The 23,584-nt window shown below is 37.6% G+C and overlaps 1 protein-coding gene across 15 annotated transcripts in view; it reads right to left on the bottom strand.

Annotated features, from left to right (window-relative positions):
• Positions 1–23,584, bottom strand: part of NAALADL2 (N-acetylated alpha-linked acidic dipeptidase like 2) — a 1,511,782-nt gene that overhangs the window by 412,973 nt on the left and 1,075,225 nt on the right. For 14 of the 15 annotated variants that reach the window (XM_068547430.1, XM_068547429.1, XM_068547431.1 and 11 more), the window contains one exon: positions 9,901–10,044. The exons of the other annotated variant lie outside the window; for it this stretch is intronic. In XM_068547430.1, coding sequence (XP_068403531.1) covers positions 9,901–10,044 — 144 coding nt within the window. The remainder of the gene's footprint in view (positions 1–9,900; positions 10,045–23,584) is intronic. 15 annotated transcript variants of the gene reach the window in all.

Genomic DNA, 23,584 nt, shown 5'->3' with positions numbered 1-23,584 from the left:
CCTTCTCAAACTCTTCCAAAAAATTGTGGAGGAAGGAGCACTCCAAAAGTCATTCTATGAGGCCACCATCACCCTGATACCAAAACCAGACAAAGATACTACAAAAAAAGAAAATTACAGACCAATATCACTGATGCATAGAGATGTAAAAATCCTCAACAAAATACTAGCAAACAGAATCCAACAACACATTAAAAGGATCATACACCATGATCAAGTAGGATTTATCCCAGGGATGCAAGGATTCTTCAATATATGCAAATCAATCAATGTGATACACCATATTAACATACTGAAGAATAAAAACCGTATGATCATCTTAATAGACGCAGAAAAAGCTTTTGACAAAATTCAACACCCATTTATGACAAAACCCTCCAGAAAGTGGGCATAGAGGGAAGTTACCTCAACATAATAAAGGCCATATATGACAAACCCACAGCAAACATCATTCTCAATGGTGAAAAACTGATAGCATTTCCTCTAAGATCAGGAACTAGACACGGATGTCCAATCTCACCACTATTATTCAACATAGTTTTGGAAGTCCTAGCCACGGCAATCAGAGAAGAAAAAGAAATAAAAAGAATACAAATTGGAAAAGAAGAAGTAAAACTGTCACTGTTTGCAGATGACATGATACTATACATAGAGAATCCTAAAGATGCCGCCAGAAAACTATTAGAGCTAATCAATGAATTTGGTAAAGTTGCAGGATACAAAATTAATGCACAGAAATCTCTTGCATTCCTATACACTAATAATGAAAATCTGAAAGAGAAATTAAGGAATCACTCCCATTTACCACTGCAACAAAAAGAATAAAACACCTAGGAATAAACCTACCTAGGGAGACAAAAGAACTGTTTGCAGAAAACTATAAAACACTGATGAAAGAAATTAAAGATGATACCAACAGAAGGAGAGATATACCATGTTCTTGGATTGGAAGAAACAACATTGTGAAAATGGCGATACTACCCAAAGCAATCTACAAATTCAATGCAATCCCTATCAAATTACTAATGGCATTTTTTACAGAACTAGAACAAAAAATTTCACAGTTTGTATGGAAACACAAAAGACCCTAAATAGCCAAAGCAGTCTTGAGGGAAAAAAAACGGAACTGGAGGAATCAGACTTCCTGACTTCAGACTATACTACAAAGCTACAGTAATCAAGACAATATGGTACTGGCACAAAAACAGAAATATAGATCAATGGAACAGGATAGAAAACGCAGAGATAAACCCACCCACCTATGGTCACCTAATCTATGACAAAGGAGAGAAGGATATACAATGCAGAAAAGACAGCCTCTTCAATAAGTGGTGCTGGGAAAACTGGACAGGTATGTGTAAAAGAATGAAATTAGAACACTCTCTAACACCATACACAAAAATAAACTCAAAATGGGTTAGAGACCTAAATATAAGACCAGACACTATAAAACTCTTAGAGGAAAACATAGGAAGAACACTCTTTGAGATAAATCACAGCAAGATCTTTTTTGATCCACCTCCTAGAGTAATGGAAATAAAAACAAAAATAAACAAATGGGACCTAATGAAACTTAAAAACTTTTGCAAAGCAAAGGAAATCATAAACAAGATGAAAAGACAACCCTCAGAAGGGGAGAAAATATTTGCAAATGAATCAACGGACAAAGGATTAATCTCGAAAATATATAAACAGCTCATGCAGCTCAATATTAAGAAAACAAACAACCCAATCAAAAAATGGGCAGAAGACCTAATTAGACATTTCTCCAAAGAAGACATACAGATGGCCAAGAAACAAATGAAAAGCTGCTCAACATCACTAATGATTAGAGAAATGCAAATCAAAATTACAATGAGGTATCACCTCACATCAGTTAGAATGGGCATCATCAGAAAATCTACAAACAAGAAATGCTGGAGAGGGTGTGGAGAAAGGGGAACCCTCTTGCACTGTTGGTGGGAATGTAAATTGATACAGCCACTATGGAGAACAGTATGGAGGTTCCTTAAAGAACTAAAAATAGAATTACCATATGACCCAGTGATCCCACTACTGGGCATATACCCAGAGAAAACCATAATTCAAAAAGACACATGCACCCCAGTGTTCATTGCAGCACTATTTACAATAGCCAGGTCATGGAAGCAGCCTAAATGCCCATTGACAGATGAATGGATAAAGAAGTTGTGGTACATATATACAATGGAATATTACTCAGCCATAAAAAGGAAAGAAATTGGGTCATTTGTTGAGATGTGGATGGATCTAGAGACTGTCATACAGAGTGAAGTAAGTCAGAAAGAGAAAAACAAATATCATACATTAACGCATATATGTGGAACCTAGAAAAATGGTATAGATGAACTGGTTTGCAGGGTAGAAATTGAGACTCACATGTAGAGAACAAACGTATGGAAGCCAAAGGGGGAAAGTGGTGGGGGGTGGGTGGTGGTGGTGTGATGAATTAGGAGATTGGGATCGACATGGATACACTAATATGTATAAAATGGCTAACTAATAATAACCTGCTGTATAAAAAAAAAAAGAAAAAAAAAGAGTGAAAATTAACACATTTTTATACATCTTTCTACCCAGTCTACATATCACAAATCATCCAATTAGTCAGCAGACTAACCATCTGTAACACTATCTGTGCTGCAAAGTTTTCATTTGTCCATCCTGATCTACCTTCACCCTTTACCCAGCTCTCTGCCCCAGGAGTCTCACCTCTGTGGAGTACATATACCTGGCTCCTTTACACTTGGCTTCAAGTTGATTTTAGTGAATGGAAGGCATCAACACGTGATCAGCAAATTGGATAAGAGAAAGATTATTAATTTTCCATCACCCTTTCTGGCTGGTCACTTGCTGGCAGTGACTGCATTCCTTATCTGAAAGCCATAGGTCCAACAGACTACCCTCTCCTGCCGCTCAAGGACTTGCCATTTCCTGTAACTACTCTCTCTTCTTACTCCTTCAAGTTTAGGGGGAGTAACAATTACTAGCCACCCTTTTCTATTTCCCTTTTCAGATCCACACTTTTCCATAATCTCCCTGATTAAATTTCCTTGGATTGCACAGTTTTAGCGTATCATTGATTTCCTGATGGCAACCTGATTTATATGTTGACCAATCTGGGTATATTCACTGAGTCATCTATATGTGTTGCCAGGAAATAAATGAATGGAGAGGAGGAGAAGGGTGCCTTTTCTAGGAATATGGTGGGCTAGGATATTCAGACCAACCTTCCCACTGAACATAATTAAAAATGTTGAATAAAATGCGTAACAAATCTGTTAACGGCATCTAAGATCTAGCAAGAAAGTAAGGAATTACTAGATCAAAATATAGGTTGTGATGGGAAGCCAGATAAGTAAAGTAATAAAACTGCTTTTCAACCTGAGGGAATTTACAAAACCTGGAGAACTTTTTAATCTTGATAGCCTTGTGAGATACAAAGGTCAAATGAAAAAGCCCTGACCCTTTCCAAGTTGGAGAGAAGAAAGTAGTTCCATAAAAAGAGACTTTTCCTCCATAAAGTAGGAATCCTAAAGGACAGCTCTCCCCACTCCCTTTCAAGGGACCTACCATGGGGCAGAGCAGGAGAGGGGATACCTAAGAAGCTATAATTCTAGGGTAACTCTAAAAGAATACAAAAAGTATTTATAACTTCTAAAATAATAGAGGAAAAACCTAATGACAAAAAAATCTAAAACTAAAAAGAGATATAAAATAAGAGGAAAACATAATATACGGTACAAAGAAGAAACCCAAATCAGGGTGAAAAATATAAGCATAAATACATTAGTAATCACATTAAATGGATTAGATGCTCCAGTTAAAAGATGATCAGATTGTAGGTAAAATGAAAATTATTTGTTATCAAGAAGACATGTTAAAATATAAAGATACAGAAAGGTTGAAAGTAAAAAAAAAGATATAGCATAAAGACACTAACCAAAAAAAAAGAAAAAGAAAAAGCTAATGTAGTTAAATTAGAATCAGGTCAAATCAAATTTAAGACATGCCTTATAGATATAAAGATCACTTCATCTGATAAGTGTTTCAACTAACCAGGAAGATTTGATATATTTGAATTTATAAACATCTAAGAAATGAACTCAAAATATATAAATCAAAAATTGATAGAACTACAAGATAAAATAAACAAATAGATACTTATAGTAGGAGATTTTAGCACTAAAAATAAGATACAGAATATTTGAATGACCTGACTAAGGTACTTGGTCTAAATGGATACATATAAAACTCTACACCTGACAACTACACAGTACACATTCTTTTTAAATTCTCATGGGACACTAATCAAATCCTGGGCTATAAAGAAAACCTGAAAGAATTGAAATCATACATAAATAAAGTAGAAACAATACATTCTAACGAAAATCCAAGTTGTTTATCTCTTCCTCAGAAGAGTATGATATCCCGATACCAAATACCATATAACTGCCTAAAGCATAGCAGAAAGTCAGGGTATTTCCAACTGGAGTAGAACTCCAAAGGGCTCTTTATGGAGGAGATGGCACTTGCACAGAGCTTTAGAGTATACTGGGGTTTTACAACTTGCAAGACATATCTGGATAATACTAAATAGAATAACAGGAAGAAATTGTGGCTACATGAAGGGAATAGCAAGATATAGAACCAGAAAGGCATTCAGGAATCTCTGGCAGTTTCTAGGATAGTAAATGACAATGGTCACCCATTATGAAAAAAGGATTATGAAAAAATGATCCTCAAAATATAAAGATAGGGTATGCTCCGATGGATTTATACATAAACTACAAAATTTAGTTGGCGCTTCTATAATTTGGAAAGAGTACAGGTACTTAAGAAACGATGTGATAAGAATGTAAGAAACTAAAAAATTGCTGAGAAACATTAAAAATTGGAAAATACTTGTTAAAGTAATTTTGCTTCAGAGTGTGTATTTCAGATTGTCTCTAGGTCTTCCAGCAAACAAACAAACAAAACTCTAGACTGGATCTAAGCTGAATCATTTCCTAAAATCAAAACCGTCAAGACAGAAAACTGGAAACCTGAGAAGTTCTGGTGAATGACATCTGTGTCTCCCTCCCTAAACCCAACCTGTACTCCCCGGGAAACAGAGAATTGACTGTACTTTCTGTGGACTTTGGATAATAGGTTTCCCACCTGCGTTCACTCTGTTTAAGACCCTTGATGAACAGACCTTCAAAGTGATTTCTGAAGCTTTTTTTCCCTTTTGTCTGAGGACTGCAGACTGGCAGCTCATGAAGGCTGATCTTTAGTTCTACAGATTACTCTGTTATCGGCTTCCTGCTCAGACTCCTAGGTTCACTGTGCAACTGGCGGCTTGAAGAGCCATAAAATTGGGGTGTCATCAGTGCCATTTAGTGATTCCTAACATCTAGCTTGCATCTGTCACAAGACCTATCAGTCTTTCTTACAGTAGTCTAGCTCACTGAATTTTTTTTTAAAAAGAGGGGCCATCATATCTACATGAATGCTGTATAGATCTAAGTTATCTGAGTACATTACATTTTTCCTCGTGTTCTTCTGGATATTTCCCTCCATGTTGATGGCTAGAAGTTATTAAAGCCCACCCTGCCCTAAAACAAGTCTTCAATTCTCTGACTTTTTAAAAAATCTACTGGGGAATTCTCTTTTACAAAGCCTCTAAAAGCCAAGCCACACCATATCACATCCATACCACTCCATTATCTACTTAAGACACACACACACGTATATCTCAAGACATTCTTTTACCAGAATAGCACAATGTACTCCTGGATCTTTTCACATACAGCAACACTGAGGCTACTCTGAACAGGATAGTTAGTCTCATATGTAACAAAAAGCAATGCTGGACTTAACCTGTACTAACATTCCTTGTTAGTGGATATTTCCTTAAAAGCTAATATGTATTATTTGCCAAAAAATTTTTAGAATAACCACACTTTGTAGATAATATGTTCAATACTTCTTTTTACATTTCTGTTCAAAAAATGAAAATAATACATACTTTCAAGTGGCTGTTAACAAATTAGAAATATAGATCTTCAAAATTCATTTGAAATATGTGAAAATTATAAAAATTATCAGAGAACATTATATTACTCTGATAAAAATAATTTTGAGGGCTTCCCTGGTGGCGCAGTGGTTGGGAGTCTGCCTGCCAATGCAGGGGACACGAGTTCGAGCCCTGGTGTGGGAAGATCCCACATGCCGCGGAGCAGCTAGGCCCATGAGCCACAATTACTGAGCCTGCGCGTCTGGAGCCTGTGCTCCGCAACAGGAGAGGCCGCAATGATGAGAGGCCCGCGCACCGCGATGAAGAGTGGCCCCTACTTGCCACAACTAGAGAAAGCCCTCGCACAGAAACGAAGACCCAACACAGCCATAAATAAATAAATAAATAAATAAATAAATAAATAAATAAATAAATAAATAAATATTAAAAAAAGAATTTGCCAGAAAGTGACATGATTGGATGTGCATTTAAAAAATAATAATAATAATAATTTTGAACAAAGAACATATATAATTGTGAATAGGGAAATAGTAGTTATATATAGCTATGTATATATATATCCATTTGAAGATATATGATCCAAATTTACTTATGTGAAAACTTATCACTAATGACACTAAATTTTATGCATCCAGTAAGTCAGTTTTTTCTATCAAAAGTAATTCAAACATATTACAGTATTTCTTTAAGCACAATTCATTAATGTTTTTCACCCTAAATTACATTAACAGATTTTATACTTTCTCATCTCATTTTTTTTCACTATAGTCATGGTTTTTAACAACAAGCTCAGATTGCTATCTGAAAATTCACATTTCCATGTATTGATTGACTCTCAAGGACAAAGACTGACAATATATAATCAATGGGTAAGACCTACAAAAGTCATGGAAAATTAAATGGTGTCAATATCCAATTATCTAATCAATGCAACAAATCTGTATATATTGGGGCAAGAAACTTTTCTCCTGCTTCCTTTTCTATTCCTCATACAATTTTCTTAGCTCTTCCAGGACTTGCCCTACAAATACCATCCTCTTCACTTCACTTAGCTGAGTCTTTTTCATGCATATAGATATTTAATTATTTTGTTTAGTGTGGTTTTACAGTATCAGTTGTGTAGCTTTTGTTTGCAAGTAACTGAAAATCGAACATAAGTTGACAAAAAAAAAAGAAAGGAAATGTACTGACTCATATATATGGCTAATTCAGTAGATCTGGCTTTTAGACAAGGCTTTATTTAGGCATCAAATGATGTGGACAAGAGTCAGTCTCTCTCTCACACTCTCTCTCTCCACATTATTCACCTACCCCTTCCTTGTGTTGGTTCCATTTTCAGGTATTATACTCAAGGTCCCAGAAAGGCTATTGAAAGATCCCAGGGCTATATGCTTTCTTCTTCAGCTCTACTGTTAAAGTTAGCCATTATTCAAAGTCCAGAAGTTGAGTCATGTCTCTGTTTGGCCAAACTTACATCATCCTTGAACCAACTATCATCCCATGGTTGATGTGATATGCTGATAGACTCGAGCCAATCAGGATCTACTTCTACAGCTTAAGCTATGGTCAAACCTACTCATACTATATTGCTAGGAAATGTTGGCAACAGTTCAAAAAGGGGAAGGGGCAAATGGATGCTGAAAAAGAAAGCATGGCAGGCAAACTCCACCACGTTGCTGTCTGGACTCTAGAGAATTCTGTTTAAGTGTATATAAAGGGTTAAATGAGTAAGATAAATAATTAGTTGATTTGTACACATATTTTTAATGCACTCCTGTCCAAACTTTTGAGTGAAGATTTTCCTACATTAAAACTCAAGACTATACTTATAAAATTCAAGTCAGATGTAATTATAATAAGCTTTACATTACTTTTTTTTAATCCATAAACTACAAGTGTTGCTCTTATTGCTCAAAAACATAGCACATCATTCTGTATCCTTTTCATGCCCCATCCCGATACAGATCATAGTGAGCAACTAATGTATTTACGTGTTTCTTAGAAAACTTAAAAGTTAATTATCTTGGATGTTTCATGAGTACTGTTGTCTAAAACATTGGGGTAAAGGGTCATTTATCCTACATTTAAGATCAGTTTAAATGTAATAACTCACTGAGACTGCTCAGTCGGTATTTGGGTAATCAAAAGGTAATATTCCATAGTAAAAAATGATGAAAGTAGGATCCATTACAATGTGAAATATCTTGATTGAAATATATCTCTGTCTGAAAATTTCTAAAGCCAATAATAATCACCACACCCATGAGGAAAACTTGATATGGCATAACTGCTTAGAAAGCAGGCCTAGCTTGTTGCTTCTTTAACACTGGAGTTACAAACAGGTTTCAGAATATATCTCAGTTTTTCCTCTAAACTTCATACATGTTGCTAACTTAGTGCAGAGAGAGATATAGCTGGAGAATGCCATTTTGTTTAGTTGTGCCCTTATTATGCAGACATTTAACATATTTGGGGGAAATTGATCTAGTTATTTGATAAGGAAGACACTTGCTAACATAACATTTTACAGTATAGAAAAGTACTCACTTAAACGTCCTAATTTGATTCTCAGAACAACGTAAGATACTAGAAGGTGAGATATCCTTCTGTAGACGCAGACAAAGAAAGCTTCCCGCGGGGGTGTGACACATGAGCAGTCATGGAGCTGACATAGACTGTCACTGAGGGCAGGACAGTGGCTGAACATATTAGGGGCTGTAAATGTTTATTGAATAAATCAATCAGTTAATTAAATCTGGACTTAAATCTGGTCTTTTCAATGTCCAGTGTTTTTCTTACAAGTAAACTATTATTATAGTGTTATTTATATATTTTAACAAATAGAGCTCATTATCAAATTGCGGGGCTCAGGAATAGAAGACAGAAAAAACTAATCAAAAAGAAAAGCTCCTCAAGAGCTTCTTCTTTCCTGCTTTGAGGACAGAGGCTTAACCCTGTTTTCTATAGTTCCCACTATGTTCAATCAATACTCAGTTGAGGCTCTCAAGCTACAGAACTTTGAAAAGCCTATGTCTCTAACAAAGGGCAATTCTGAACGTACTCAGGTGTTTTTTTGTGTGTGTTTTTTTAGACTTTTTCAAAACGTATTTTTTATGCTTTTGTTGTCAGGAGAAAACAGATGAGATAAAACATGGTAGTTGAGCCTTTGGGTCTGGACACAAAAACAGAGCCCTCAAGTTGACTTTCAGAGCGACTTGATACAAATTTAACAATATGCAAAGAGAGTCTCTTCTTTAGAGGTCTAATGCTGAGGCTGGAGGTAGAAATAAGACACAGCCCCTGATTTTCACTGCACCACAGTAGCTGAATGAGTTGAGTTTTACCCTACGTGGTCCAACAAGGCCTGACAAACTGCACTGCAGTACAAGAAGCGTCTCTCGGGCAATGATGCGTAAAGACAGAGGGATTTTTTAGTCAGCGGCAGGAATTAGGCTTTAATGCTTTCTACTAAAAGACTTCATACGCCAGATAGCTCACTGCTATCCACTGAATCTTGGCAGGCAACAAGACTCCTGAAGCTTAAACTGAGAAGTTGTGTTAAGCAGATTTTCATGAATGTACAAAATGCTTTATTTGTAAAGCTGCTTTTCTTTGTTACAGTTCAAAATGCTTTTCTTCTTTTTTTAATCTCTCAGCTTGGTCAACTCTCAGTCTTTATCAAAATCACTTTCAAAAATGTCCTTTTAAGAGCTAGAGAAGAGAAATAAATGCTCACCTCAACAAAAATAAATGTTTTTGTTTTTTTAAAAGAATAATCCGAAAAATGCCAATCAAAGAGATTAATAATGATCATGGGCCTTATAAAAACTACAAGACACACAGAAAGACATTAAGTACTTTACCATTATTTGGAAGTTCTAGAGGGCTACAGGCACTGTGTGTGATTCTATCTTTTGGCGAAGAGATGAGTTTTGCAACGAGAGATGCTGAGATGGGCTGCACTAGTAGAGAGGTGAGGTTTGATCGGTTTTGTCTAAAGCTTCCATCTGTATTCAAAAGAGAAAGAAAGAGAATCCTTAGTAAACAGAAGTTAAAACAGAAGTAAACAGAAGTAAAAACACTTGAAGAGCAGGTTTTTCTGTAATAAGTCTTTAAATGATGAGCAGTAAGTTTATTTCAGCTCGTTTGTTTTATTCCTTGGTTATACTCTGTCTACTTATTAAAAATGATTTGAGATACTTCATAATAAAAATTCAGTCCAAATACTATTAAGTATCCTAGTCAATGATGGCATATCGTACACAGGCATTTACTTCCATTCTCCACTGAAATGACAACAAAGAGATAAAAAGCATCAATCCACAGGGGCCAAGGGGCCAAGAGAATAGGAGACACCTTAGCGATAAGATTCTCTATCGATAGAAGCATGAAAGCAGATGAATAAGTGTCAACTGATGTGACAGACCAAGGAGACCAAAACCTAAGCCAGCAGAGGGGGGAAGCTGAAAAGCAATGCAGTTTGTACCACAGAACCCAGAAACTCTTGAGAACTGGTAACACCAGCTACCTATTAAAATAGGGGTAATGGAGGGGCTGGAAATAGGAGAGTTTGATGAAATTCGGATTGTGAGGGGGGTCTCTCCTCCTGAACCCTCACTCACCCAGTCAACATGAACAGTGACCAGTCCTCCCTCCCTCCAGCAGAGACTGAAAGTGGGACACTGAACAGGGAGACACCAGACACAGGGAGGGGTGACTCGTACTTTAGATGGGATGGTGTTATGATTGCTGAGACCCTTCAGATGCCTTACTCTTGTGGTGCCCAGAATCCTTCCTTCCAGGTTGGGCGCTAGAAAATTCACTTGTGGTAAATAGGACCAGGGCAATGGAGAATATAGAAAAAATACGAAAATCTGGAAGTCTACCAATAAAACAACTCCCTCAAGACATCCTACATTGACTCTTATCAGTCAATACATCTCACTACATACAGAACTTCAAATGAACTTATGCTGCCATTCTTAAGGAGGAGCTCTCAGCCAAGGCCAAACCTAGAAAGGCACACGAGCAGCAGACCTAGTGAGGATAAGAAGAGGAGGTCAGGAAGGGGGTCTCCAGGAAAACAAAAATCATTGGAGTACCAGATGCGTCTTAATGTTCTGAGAACATATTCACAGTAAGATCAGAGAATTAGCATTTAAAGAAGTTCGAGATATACAGAAGAATGAGAAATCTATAAAATGAGACAGCTATTAGTTTCAAAGGGAGCAAAAATTTTCTCGAGAAAAATGCAATCATCGTACATTGTGAAAAATATTCACATAGAGTAATATAAATAATGACTTTTTAATACAAAAATGGATATTATTCTTTAGGAAAAAAGAGAAAAGGGCAAACGTCAGGGATGAAGGTACATGGAAACTTATGAAGGAAAATTAAATCTTTATCTTTCATAGTGGTAAGTCAGTATAATGAATACAACTGAAAAATGTATTCAGCTCTTAAACATACTATTGGGAGGCAGAGATGTAAATATGAAAAGTAGGCAACAACTAAAAATGTTGAAAGCAATTAAGTGCTTGCCTTTGGGACAGACAAAGGGGAGAGAAACACAGGGAAGGATGGGATAAAAAAGGTGACACATTTTTATAAATGAAGCTTTATAGAAATATCTATTTATATTCATCTATAACTTTGAAAAAATAAAAATTAAATGAAAATAAGGAGAGAAACAACTATGGTAACACAAGAGAAAAATTACACAAGTACTCTGAGTAAAGAGATTGGAGAGAATAAATTCTGCATAAGGAAAGAACTAAAAAATATATGCTTATTCGGTTTATATATTTATACTGACTCAGAAAAAGAAATACCCAATGGAATGACTATCAGGCAGCCAATAATGCTTGAGAATACAGAGCTATATTTTTCAGACCTTTATTAGGGAAAATAATTGCCACAGGTTTTCTCAGAATTTAATTTGGTAGAACTGCATGGGGTGCAGAACTCTACAATACTGGTATACAGGCTCCAGGAGAAAGATTATAAATGAGAAAATATGTTACAGAAGCATTTCCTTAATTTATCATCAGGAAAACCACAAGGCTAAAATGTGGTATTTAGCTTGGGCCTATGGCAGTCACGGAAGTCATGGCTTTGAAGAAAAAGTAATGAGATTTAAGCTTAGGATCGGTTTTGTTGTATAAACACAGAGCTGGTCTCATAATTTAGTAGCCCTTTTTATATGGATATACAACTGTGCATTTTGACCATAGCGTAGTTCATTTGACCATAGTGTAGTTCATAATCATTTTCGTGTCATAGTACCGAGACTGCCTATATAATTTGCAAGGCTCAGAGCAAAATGACAATGTGGGGTCTCTTGTTCAAAAAGTGGGAAGGATTTCAACACGGCAATAGCAGGGAAATGAATCAGGTGTGGGCCCTTTTGAGTGCGGGTTGCACACCCATGAATCGGGCCCTGCATGGTTCACATAGAAGACTCTAGCAGCCGTGCAGCCAGCTGAGGTCAACTGAAAGGGACCTTCAGACCACAAGGAAGCTGCTGTCCTGAGTTGCTGTTTCTCCAGGCTGCACCTGAGGCCATGGTGATTAATATCTCAAGGCACAGACATTATACCTCACTCAGCACGCCAGCTGGGAGGTCCTATATGATATAGCCGTCTCACTCTGGTTCTCCCAGCATGTATTTTCTCCCTCAGCCATTACCTTTGAAATTTAGAGTGTACACAGGACAGTGAGATAGTATTTATGAGAAATGTACAGTCTGTTATTTTGCAGTTTTCATGGATGTTAGATGTTAACATGCTGCCAACACAAAATGAAACGTCTTAAAATGCTGCATGATTTCACCACTCCTCAGTTCAGATACTGAACTTGCCATTCAAAGCCCTTCACCGTCTCAGACCTTATATTTCCAACATTATTTCCTACCATTCCTCTCCATATATCTTATGCTAAAACTTAAGCTATCCCCCTACATATTCTGTGATTTATACCTCCGTGTTTTTACGTAAGCTATTCCTTCCACTTTACTTGCTCTTCTCATGTATCTCATGTCTGAACTATACATTTCCTTTAAAGCCCAACTCATTTTCCACAAGAAACTTTCTCTGACACCTTCAGCTCTATGTGATATATCTGCACCTTTTTTTTTTCAGTGCTTGCCATTTCTAATTAACATTATCGCTATGTAAAAACATTTTGGTTTTCCCCTCTAAACTCCTTAAAGAAAAGGACCAAGTCTTCTACATCATTGCATTACACACAATGCTCAGCACATTGCCAGGATCATAACAGGAGCTCCATAACTAATGGAAGAAAGAAAGAAAGAAAGAAAAGAAAGAAAGAAAGAAGAAAGAAAGAAAAAGAAAGAAAGAAAGAAAGAAAGAAAGAAAGAAAGAAAGAAAGAAAGAAAGAAGGAAAGAAAGAAAGAAAGAGAGGGAGGGAGGGAGGGAGAGAGAGAGAGAGGGAGGGAGGGAGGGAGGGGGGAGGGAGGAAGGAAGGAAGGAAGGAAGGAAGGAAGGAAGGAAGGAAGAAAGAAAGAAAGAAAGGAAGAAAGAAAGAAAGAAAGGAAAGAAGAGAGAGAGAAAGAAGGAGGGATGGGGGAGAGAGAGAGGGAGGAAGGAAGAAAAAAAGAGAAAAAGAAAAAGAAAGAAAGAAGGGAAGGAAGAAAGAAAGAGAAAGAAAGAAAGAAAGAAAGAAAAAGAAAGAAAAAGAAAAGAAAAGAGAGGAAAGGGAGGGAGGGAGGGAGGGAAGATGGATTAACAATTTCTTGAAAAATAGTTTAATGTCTCTGTCTTACCAGTTTTTCTAAATGCCTAGAAAATGGAGCAGGGGTACAACTGAAAAAAAATTAGAATTCTATTAATCCTATGCTTGCTGTACATTAGTGCTTCCTCCCCAGCTAACTACTCTCAAAACCTTCAAAACCCATTCATCCCAATCAACTCACTAATTAACTTTGCTCTAAAATTACCTTTGTGTGGGTAAAAAAAAGTATATAACTAAAATTATCTTTGAGATATATTTAAAGCTAATAAAAAATCAATAACTTCATTCTTTCTTTTTTTCTCCAGAATGCCCTATTAAGCATCTGAAACAATGCATTTAAAAGTTAAATGTGAGTGAACCCTAAACAGTAATTGAACATACCAAAATCTTTGATTTTTTGTACTGCGTGACTAATAGACTTGCATTCATTTTGAAATATCTGAAGTAAGTGGTTCATTAATTTTTCACCTTCAGCTTAATGGAAATTTGACAAACAGTTCACTTCTAAGAGCAGATTCTAAAAGCAGGACTTTACAGGACGCAAACACTAAATAACAGACAAAAGTTATTTAAAACAAACTCACTTATTGAAGAATTGATAGAATTTCATTTTCTTACATGATTAAGAGACTTTGAATAAAACCAAATACATGTACCATTTTTATTCAGTTATATTTTAAAGCATTTATAAACTATAAGAACCCATTAGATATGAGCTGAAAATCAGGTCGATTATGTACCTTGATGCAAACAGTACCATCCAGAAAATATTTGACATTATATTTTAGCATTTTAACTTTTAGATTATAGCATTTATATCATAGCTTGTACATTGTGTAGGCTCTATAAGGACTGACACTAAGTTTTATTTTAGTAGATAGCTAGTTCTCTCTTCACTTTATGAACTCTTTGTAATCTAGATAAGGATCCAAATCGATCCATCCCATTCAATAATCCAATCCTCAGTACAATGCCACATGCATACAGTAGAAAGAGCAAACTGTATATATATACAGAGTCCCAAAATCGACTCCATCACTGACTCACTGTTTGAAAAGTAACTTATAAATAATTTCACTATGAGAAGACTGTCATCCCATCTACTATACCTGAACAACCAAGGTAACACTGAAGGGTCTTCATTATGCGATTGACTGAAATAAAAATAATACATTAGCTCAGAGGCCTAGACCCTGAACCACAGTGGCTGAAATTGAGAAGAAATGAGATTAAAAATAAGTAAAATGGTTTCTTATTGTACATATGTAATAGGATTTCATTATGCTTTTTCAAATCATTGAAGCCCACTTCAAGCCCATCTGCATATAAAGAAAACATGTTAGCTGCCAGCATGTTTTGTGTGGCGAGATGGAATTCTTTTAAAATCAACTGAAATGTTAGTGTATAAGGCAATGCCAATTACCCAAAGAGTATCAGGAAAGATAAACCTTCAGAGACCAGAAATCTTAGACACTGGGATCCTCAGAATTAAGGCACTGAGAGGAGGGATAAGGTAAAGAATGTGCTGGTAAATAAAACAATAAGGGCCTTGTATGGCTCAGTGATGAGAATGTGCCACCTTTGGGGAGGACAGCACGATTTCCAAACTGAGGTGTGTAACTCAGCCCTAGGCACCTGACTCTGTGTGTGTGTGTGAACATAATATCAGTGCTACGTGATGTAACCATAGACCCTACAGATCCTTCCTATTCAGTGTGTAGTTCTTGGACAAGCAGCAGGGGCAGGACTCATTAGAAATGCAGAATTTCAGGCCCCACCCCAGCCCTTCCGAATCAGAATCTGTAGCCTAACAAGATCCCCAGGTGACTCATGTGCACATTAGATGGGCAATGGCATAAACCATTATATATTTTTCTGTAGCATAACTGATATAATTTTCATAGCAAAGAAGATATAAAAAGTGGGATGAAGAGGATGAAGAATAATAGACTATGTTTGCTCACCTTACCCCAAATTAAGGCTGACAGAGCCTTTGACTATATTAATAAACTCCAAATCAGCAGTTTTTTCAGAGGGTCTCCTTCAAAATGGGTAACAGTTCTGTGCATAAGCTATCACTAAATAACAAGTTTAAATTGGACTGAGAGCATTTCTTTTTGGTTCTGCTCTTTTCTCAAAGATAAATTTGTTGATTTAAAGATCAAAATTACATTTACAACACTTTATTTCAGTCATGAATAAATATTACAGTCTCTAACTGATTTGAATTTCTTTTCTACATTTTCAGCTATTCTAATTCATTATAGTAAGAGACTGACAAACCTAAAGTGTAAATACTTCCCATTTGCCAGAGAACCAAGCAATCAAAGAGCTTAAAAAGTAGAGATTTTAAAAATACATTTTGTGCTGCACTTTTATGAAAAAGACTCAAATATCAAATGAACAAGCTGATATCAGCAATGTTATCCCAGAATATTTGATTTGACTTTCTCCAGAGGACTGCCACTTTGACAGAAATCAGACCATTAAATAATCGGCATGGATGTTTTTTCACTTTTATCTTAGCTCACTAAATTTACAGTTATTTCCCTGAAATGAACAGCACACTAAATTGGCTAGTCATTTTGTTATCCTTGTAAAAACAGCTGATCCTTTATTATTTCAGTGTCTCATACCTGCTGGTTATATCACCATCTTCCTTCAAACTAGTCAAGTTCAGCACTGTGTTGTTCCGATTTTTATTAAAAATGAAATACATAACATTTAAATATGCTTTGTGCTACGCAGTCTTCTCAGAGCTTGTCCAGGCTCTCTATGTGTATACATATATACATACATACACAAACATACATGTATACACATACACGCATGTATAATTATTTTTAAGGATACAGGATTTTTATTACTGACAGCTATTCTCATAATTAAAATGAAAGTGACTATTTCATGAGTTTACATCATATTTCTTTGCCTTCTCTCAAACTAACACAAATTGTAGGTCTAAAAGCTGGCTAATGCCAGTTTACCCAACTCTTAGATGTCACTTACTCTGGGAAGCTTGGTCCTCATATGTGTCCCCATGTAAGTCCTTGCTTATACACTTAGTAAACTGGCTCTGCTCTAATTTCCTTTTCACTTTCTGCTCACTGGCAAGAGTATAGTATAAACACCTTGAGGGCTCATTCACTGGTCTATTGCCACGGCTTAGTACACTTCATAGTAAAAAGGAGGGCACAGTGAATATTTTTTGAATGAATGATCACATCAGTATTCAAGTGAGTAACTCAGTTTTGTCTAATCATAAGCCTAAAACTCATGCCTTATAACACTTAAAATCACAAAATGCTAAACATGAAGACATAGATGGTCTCGTCTCCTCATTTCCTTGGTCCTCTCTCAAGCTAAAGCACCCTGCCACGTTCCCTAGTAAATATAATAATATTTAAATATTTAATTAATTTTAATAAAAATAATTTAATTAGCCTCAGCTGATGCATTATAAAAAGTCATATTTAGTTTTACATTAAAGAGAATAGAAAGTAACATACTCATTTATAAAGCAGTATCTGTATATTCTGACTTTAAAAGAGCATACAAATTATGTAGAGTCCAACTGTATTTTTAAAAAGTAGTATATAAGAAAAGTCTTTGTTAATAATAATTGATTAATTTATATTAATAATTGTTAATTTAATTTGAGCTCTACCTTTCCAATTAGTTTATTCAAAGGTACTGATCACAGATATGACACAGGCTCAGAAAAAGCTAGAAAAGCTTTCCCATCACTAAAAATATTTTTCCTTTAGGTTTAGACATATAAACTCAAGATTTATTTTTTTATTTTTATTTTTTTTTAACTCAAGATTTATATCAGTAAAGTGAAATTATTTGGGGAACAGGAAACTAAAATATAAATTACCATCATTCTCTCCCCTGAAACAAATACACTTGGTCATCTGTATATCTGTGGGTATGCAGCCTTGGAATTTGTTCTAAACTTGGCAAACATTTAATTAAAGAAGAGTTTGTATTATATTAAAACGTTTTGATTAATGTGCAGTTAAGCAAGGTGCTAAGCTTCTTTTGATCATTATACAGGACATAAGCATAGTACTTAATTATATTGTTAGCTGAAATCTGGCATGTCCTATAATTGAATTGATTATTATTTACAGAATTATGAGAATATATTTTTATAAATAATTTGTTTTTTAATGGCTTTAAAACACATTGATATAATTACTTCAAAGTCCATTGCTATGTTTCAGGTAGATGGTGGTCATCATTAACAACATGTTTTCTAAAGATATTTTTGTAGTATGATCCTTTCTACTCAAAAAATAGGACTTCCTTTGGCATAGAGTTTTACATCACTGAATTTATATTTATAAATTTGTCATTTTAAGTAAAAATGTAGATGTACAATGGCAGTGGTAATATTCAGATACTGACAAATGTTTTCTTAATTTTATTTCAGAAGAATAATTAGTTACATGAGAACTGATTCCCTATTCCACGTAACTCTAAATATTTCTATTCTTTTGTATTCGTCATTTGTCTACTCCAAGACTATTTCATTCCCTAAAGCCTTCTAAGAACATGAACATTTGGAAATAAACTATAAACTGTATCATAAGAAAAATAAACTAACAGACAGACAAAATATTTAGTCTGTTCTTTACTTTGAGGAGAGGAGTCTAGATTCATAACTGGAATAAATGGCCATCTGCACATTACATGTAATATAAGCAAAGCAATCCTCTTCAGAGGCGTTCCCCCGAGAAGTTTCCCATTTCAGACTTGAAGGGTGTGAACAGTGGAATGATTTGCAAAGTTTCTTGTTTTAGAAAAAGTACAGTTTGCAAAGATAGAAGATAAACTATGTAGATGTGTTTTGTCTGTTTTTTGGTTGCTGTGAAAGTATGAAGCCATTAATTTACAATAAAATTCTTCTTACCAGATTGTAATGAGAACACATTATTTTATGAGACTGATTAGATGAACAGGCAGAAAACCAGTGCATTATTTCTGGATTAACTTAGCTTTTAGATGTTTTCTGATAGTAAAAATGGAAAAAAAAAAATTAACCCTTGTTCTTCTGATATAGATGTTAGATTAAATGAGTTATCTAGGGAGAGAAGATGGCGGAAGAGTAAGACGCGGAGATCACCTTCCTTCCCACAGATACAGTAGAAATACATCTACATCTGTGGAACTGCTCCTACAGAACACCCACTGAACGCTGGCAGAAAACGTCAGACCTCCCAAAAGGCAAGAAACTCCCCCAGTACTTGGGTAGGGCAAAAGAAAAAAGAAATAACAGAGACAGAAGAATAGGGACGGCACCTGCACCAGTGGGAGGGAGCCGTGAAGGAGGAAAGATTTCCACGCACTAGGGAGCCCCTTCGCGGGCAGAGACTGCAGGTGGTGGAGCGGGGAAGCTTCGGAGCCACGGAGGAGAGCGCAGCCACAGGGCTGCGGAGGGCAAAGCGGAGAGATTCCCGCACGGAGGATCAGTGCCGACCAGCACTCACCAGCCTGAGAGGCTTGTATGCTCAGCCGCCGGGGCGGGCGGGGCTGGGAGCTGAGGCTCGGGCTTCGGTCAGATCGCAGGGAGAGGACTGGGGTTGGCGGCGTGAACACAGCCTGAAGGGGTTAGTGTGCCACAGCTAGCCAGGAGGGAGTCCGGGAAAAAGTCTGCAGCTGCCGAAGAGGCAAGAGACTTTTTCTTCCCTCTTTGTTTCCTGGTGCGCGAGGAGAGGGGATTCAGAGCGCTGCCTAAACGAACTTCAGAGACTGGCGCGAGCTGCGGCTATCAGCGCGGATCCCACAGCAACAGGGTTGCAGAGGAAAAAGCGGAGAGATTCCTGCACAGAGGCTCGGCGCTGAGCAGCACTCACCAGCCCGAGAGGCTTGTCTGCTCCCCCGCCGGGGCGGGCGGGCTGGGAGCTGAGGCTCAGCTTGGGTCGGATCGCAGGGAGAGGACTGGGGTTGGCGGCAGAGGACTGGGGTTGGCGGCGTGAACACAGCCTGAAGGGGTTAGCGCACCACAGCTGGCTGGGAGGGAGACCGGGAAAAAGTCTGCAGCTGCCGAAGAGGCAAGAGGCTTTTTCTTGCCTCTTTGTTTCACGGCGCGCAAAGAGAGGGGATTCAGAGCGCCGCCTAAACGAACTCCAGAGACTGGCGCGAGCCGCGGCTATCAGCGCGGACCCCAGAGGCAGGCGCAAGCCGCGGCTAACAGTGCAGAATCCAGAGAGAGGGGCGGGCCGCGATTATCAGCGTGGACCCCAGAGACAGGCGTGAGATGCTGGGGCTGGTGCTGACGCCTCCAAAAATCCTGTGTGCGAGCACAGGTCACTCTCCACACCGCCACTCCCGGGAGCCGGTGCAGCCCGCCACTGCCAGGGTCCCGTGATCCAGGAACAACTTCCCCGGGAGAACGCACTGCGCGCCTCAGGCTGGTGCAACGTCACGCTGGCCTCTGACGCCGCAGGCTCGCCCCGCCTCCTCTGTACCCCTCGCTCCTCGCGGCCTGAGTGAGCCAGAGCCCCCGAATCAGCTGCTCCTTTAACCCCGTCCTGTCTGGGCGGGGAACAGACGCCCTCAGGCGACCTACACGCAGAGGCGGGTCCAAATCCAAAGCTGAACCCCGGGAGCTGTGCGAACAGAGAAGAAAAGGGGAAATCTCTCCCAGCAGCCTCAGAAGCAGCGGATTAAAACTCCACAAACAACTTGATGTGCCTGCATCTGTTGAATACCTGAATAGACAACGAATCATCCCAAATTCAGGAGGTGGACTTTGGGAGCAGGATATATTAATTTTTCCCCTTTTCCTTTTTTTGTGAGTGTATATGTATATGCTTCTGGGTGAGATTTTGTCTGTATAGCTTTGCTTTACAATAGCTTTATTTTACTTCACTATATTATAGCCTCTTTCTTTCTTTCTTTCTATTTTTTCTCCCTTTTACTCTGAGCCGTGTGGACGAAAGGATCTTGGTGCTCCAGCCAGGCATCAGGGCCGTACCTCTGAGGTGGGAGAGCCAACTTCAGGACACTGGTCCACAAGAGACCTCCCAGCTCCACATAATACCAAACAGCAAAAATCTCTCAGAGATCTCCATCTCAACATCAAGACCCAGCATCACTCAATGACCAGCAAGCTACAGTGCTGAACACCCTATGCCAAACAACTAGCAAGACAGGAACACAGCCCCATCCATTAGCAGAGAGGCTGCCTAAAATCATAATAAGGCCACAGACACCCCAAAATACACCACCAGACGTGGACGTGCCCACCAGAAAGACAAGATCCAGCCTCATCCACCAGAACTCAGGCACTAGTTCCCTCCACCAAGAAGCCTACACAACCCACTGAACCAACCTTAGCCACTGGGGACAGATACCAAAAACAACGGGAACTACGAACCTGCAGCCTGTGAAAAGGAGACCCCAAACACAGTAAGATAAGCAAAATGAGATGACAGAAAAACACACAGCAGATGAAGGAGCAGGGTCAAAACACACCAGACTTAACAAATGAAGAGGAAATAGGTAGTCTACCTGAAAAAGAATTCAGAATAATGATAATAAGGATGATCCAAAATCTTGGAAATAGAATAGACAAAATGCAAGAAACATTTAACAAGGACGTAGAAGAACTAAAGAGGAACCAAGCAATGATGAAAAACACAATAAATGAAATTAAAAATACTCTAGATGGGATCAATAGCAGAATAACTGAGGCAGAAGAAAGGATAAGTGACCTGGAAGATAAAATGGTGGAAATAACTACTGCAGAGCAGGATAAAGATAAAAGAATGAAAAGAACTGAGGACAGTCTCAGAGACCTCTGGGACAACATTAAACGCACCAACATTCGAATTATAGGGGTCCCAGAAGAAGAAGAGAAAAAGAAAGGGACTGAGAAAATATTTGAAGAGATTATAGTTGAAAACTTCCCTAATATGGGAAAGGAAATAGTTAATCAAGTCCTGGAAGCACAGAGAGTCCCATACAGGATAAACCCAAGGAGAAACACGCCAAGACACATATTAATCAAACTGTCAAAAATTAAATATAAGGAAAACATATTAAAGGCAGCAAGGGAAAAACAACAAATAACACACAAGGGAATCCCCATAAGGTTAACATCTGATCTTTCAGCAGAAACTCTGCAAGCCAGAAGGGAGTGGCAGGATATACTTAAAGTGATGAAGGAGAAAAACCTACAACCAAGATTACTCTACCCAGCAAGGATCTCATTCAGATGTGATGGAGAAAATAAAACCTTTACAGACAAGCAAAAGCTGAGAGAGCTCAGCACCACCAAACCAGCTTTACAATAAATGCTAAAGGAACTTCTCTAGGCAAGAAACACAAGAGAAGGAAAACACCTACAATAACAAACCCAAAACAGTTAAGAAAATGGGAATAGGAACATACATATCGATAATTACCTTGAATGTAAATGGATTAAATGCTCCCACCAAAAGACACAGGCTGGCTGAATGGATACAAAAACAAGACCCATATATATGCTGTCTACAAGAGATCCACCTCAGACCTAGAGACACATACAGACTGAAAGTGAGGGGATGGAAAAAGATATTCCATGCAAATGGAAATCAAAAGAAAGCTGGAGTAGCAATTCTCATATCAGACAAAATAGACTTTAAAATAAAGACTATTACAAGAGACAAAAAGGACACTATATAATGATCAAGGGGTCGATCCAAGAGGAAGGTATAACAATTGTAAATATTTACGCACCCAACATAGGAGCACCTCAATACATAAGGCAAATACTAACAGCCATAAAAGGGGAAATCGACAGCAACACAATCATAGTAGGGGACTTTAACACCCCACTTTCACCAATGGACAGATCATCCAAAATGAAAATAAATAAGGAAACACAAGCTTTAAATGATACATTAAACAAGATGGACTTAATTGATATTTATAGGACATTCCACCCAAAAACAACAGAATACACATTTTTCTCAAGGAAAAATGCTCATGGAACATTCTCCAGGATAGATCATATCTTGGATCACAAATCAAGCCTTGGTAAATTTAAGAAAATTGATATCGTATCAAGTATCTTTTCCGACCACAACACTATGAGACTAGATATCAATTACAGGAAAAGATCTGTAAAAAATACAAACACATGGAGGCTACACAATACACTACTTAATAACGAAGTGATCACTGAAGAAATCAAAGGGGAAATCAAAAAATACCTAGAAACAAATGAAAATGGAGATACGACGACCCAAAACCTATGGGACTCAGCAAAAGCAGTGCTAAGAGGGAAGTTTATAGCAATACAAGCCTACCTCAAGAAACAGGAAACATCTGAAATAAACAACCTAACCTTGCACCTAAAGCAATTAGAGAAAGAAGAACAAAAAAACCCCAAAGCCAGCAGAAGGAAAGAAATCATAAAGGTTAGGTCAGAAATAAATGAAAAAGAAATGAAGGAAACAATAGCAAAAATCAATGAAACTAAAAGCTGGTTCTTTGAGAAGATAAACAAAATTGATAAACCATTAGCCAGACTCATCAAGAGAAAAAGGGAGAAGACTCAAATCAATAGAATTAGAAATGAAAAAGGAGAAGTAACCACTGACACTGCAGAAATACAAAAGATCATGAGAGATTACTACAAGCAACTCTATGCCAATAAAATGGACAACCTGGAAGAAATGGACAGATTCTTAGAAATGCACAAACTGCCGAGACTGAACCAGGAAGAAATAGAAAATATGAACAGACCAATCACAAGCACTGAAATTGAAACTGTGATTAAAAACCTTCCAACAAACA

Source organism: Eschrichtius robustus, chromosome 6 (genome assembly GCF_028021215.1).
Source record: "Eschrichtius robustus isolate mEscRob2 chromosome 6, mEscRob2.pri, whole genome shotgun sequence".
Lineage (NCBI taxonomy): Eukaryota > Metazoa > Chordata > Mammalia > Artiodactyla > Eschrichtiidae > Eschrichtius > Eschrichtius robustus.
The sequence above is the reverse complement of the archived record's forward strand: the minus strand, read 5'-3'. Positions and strand labels throughout refer to the sequence as shown.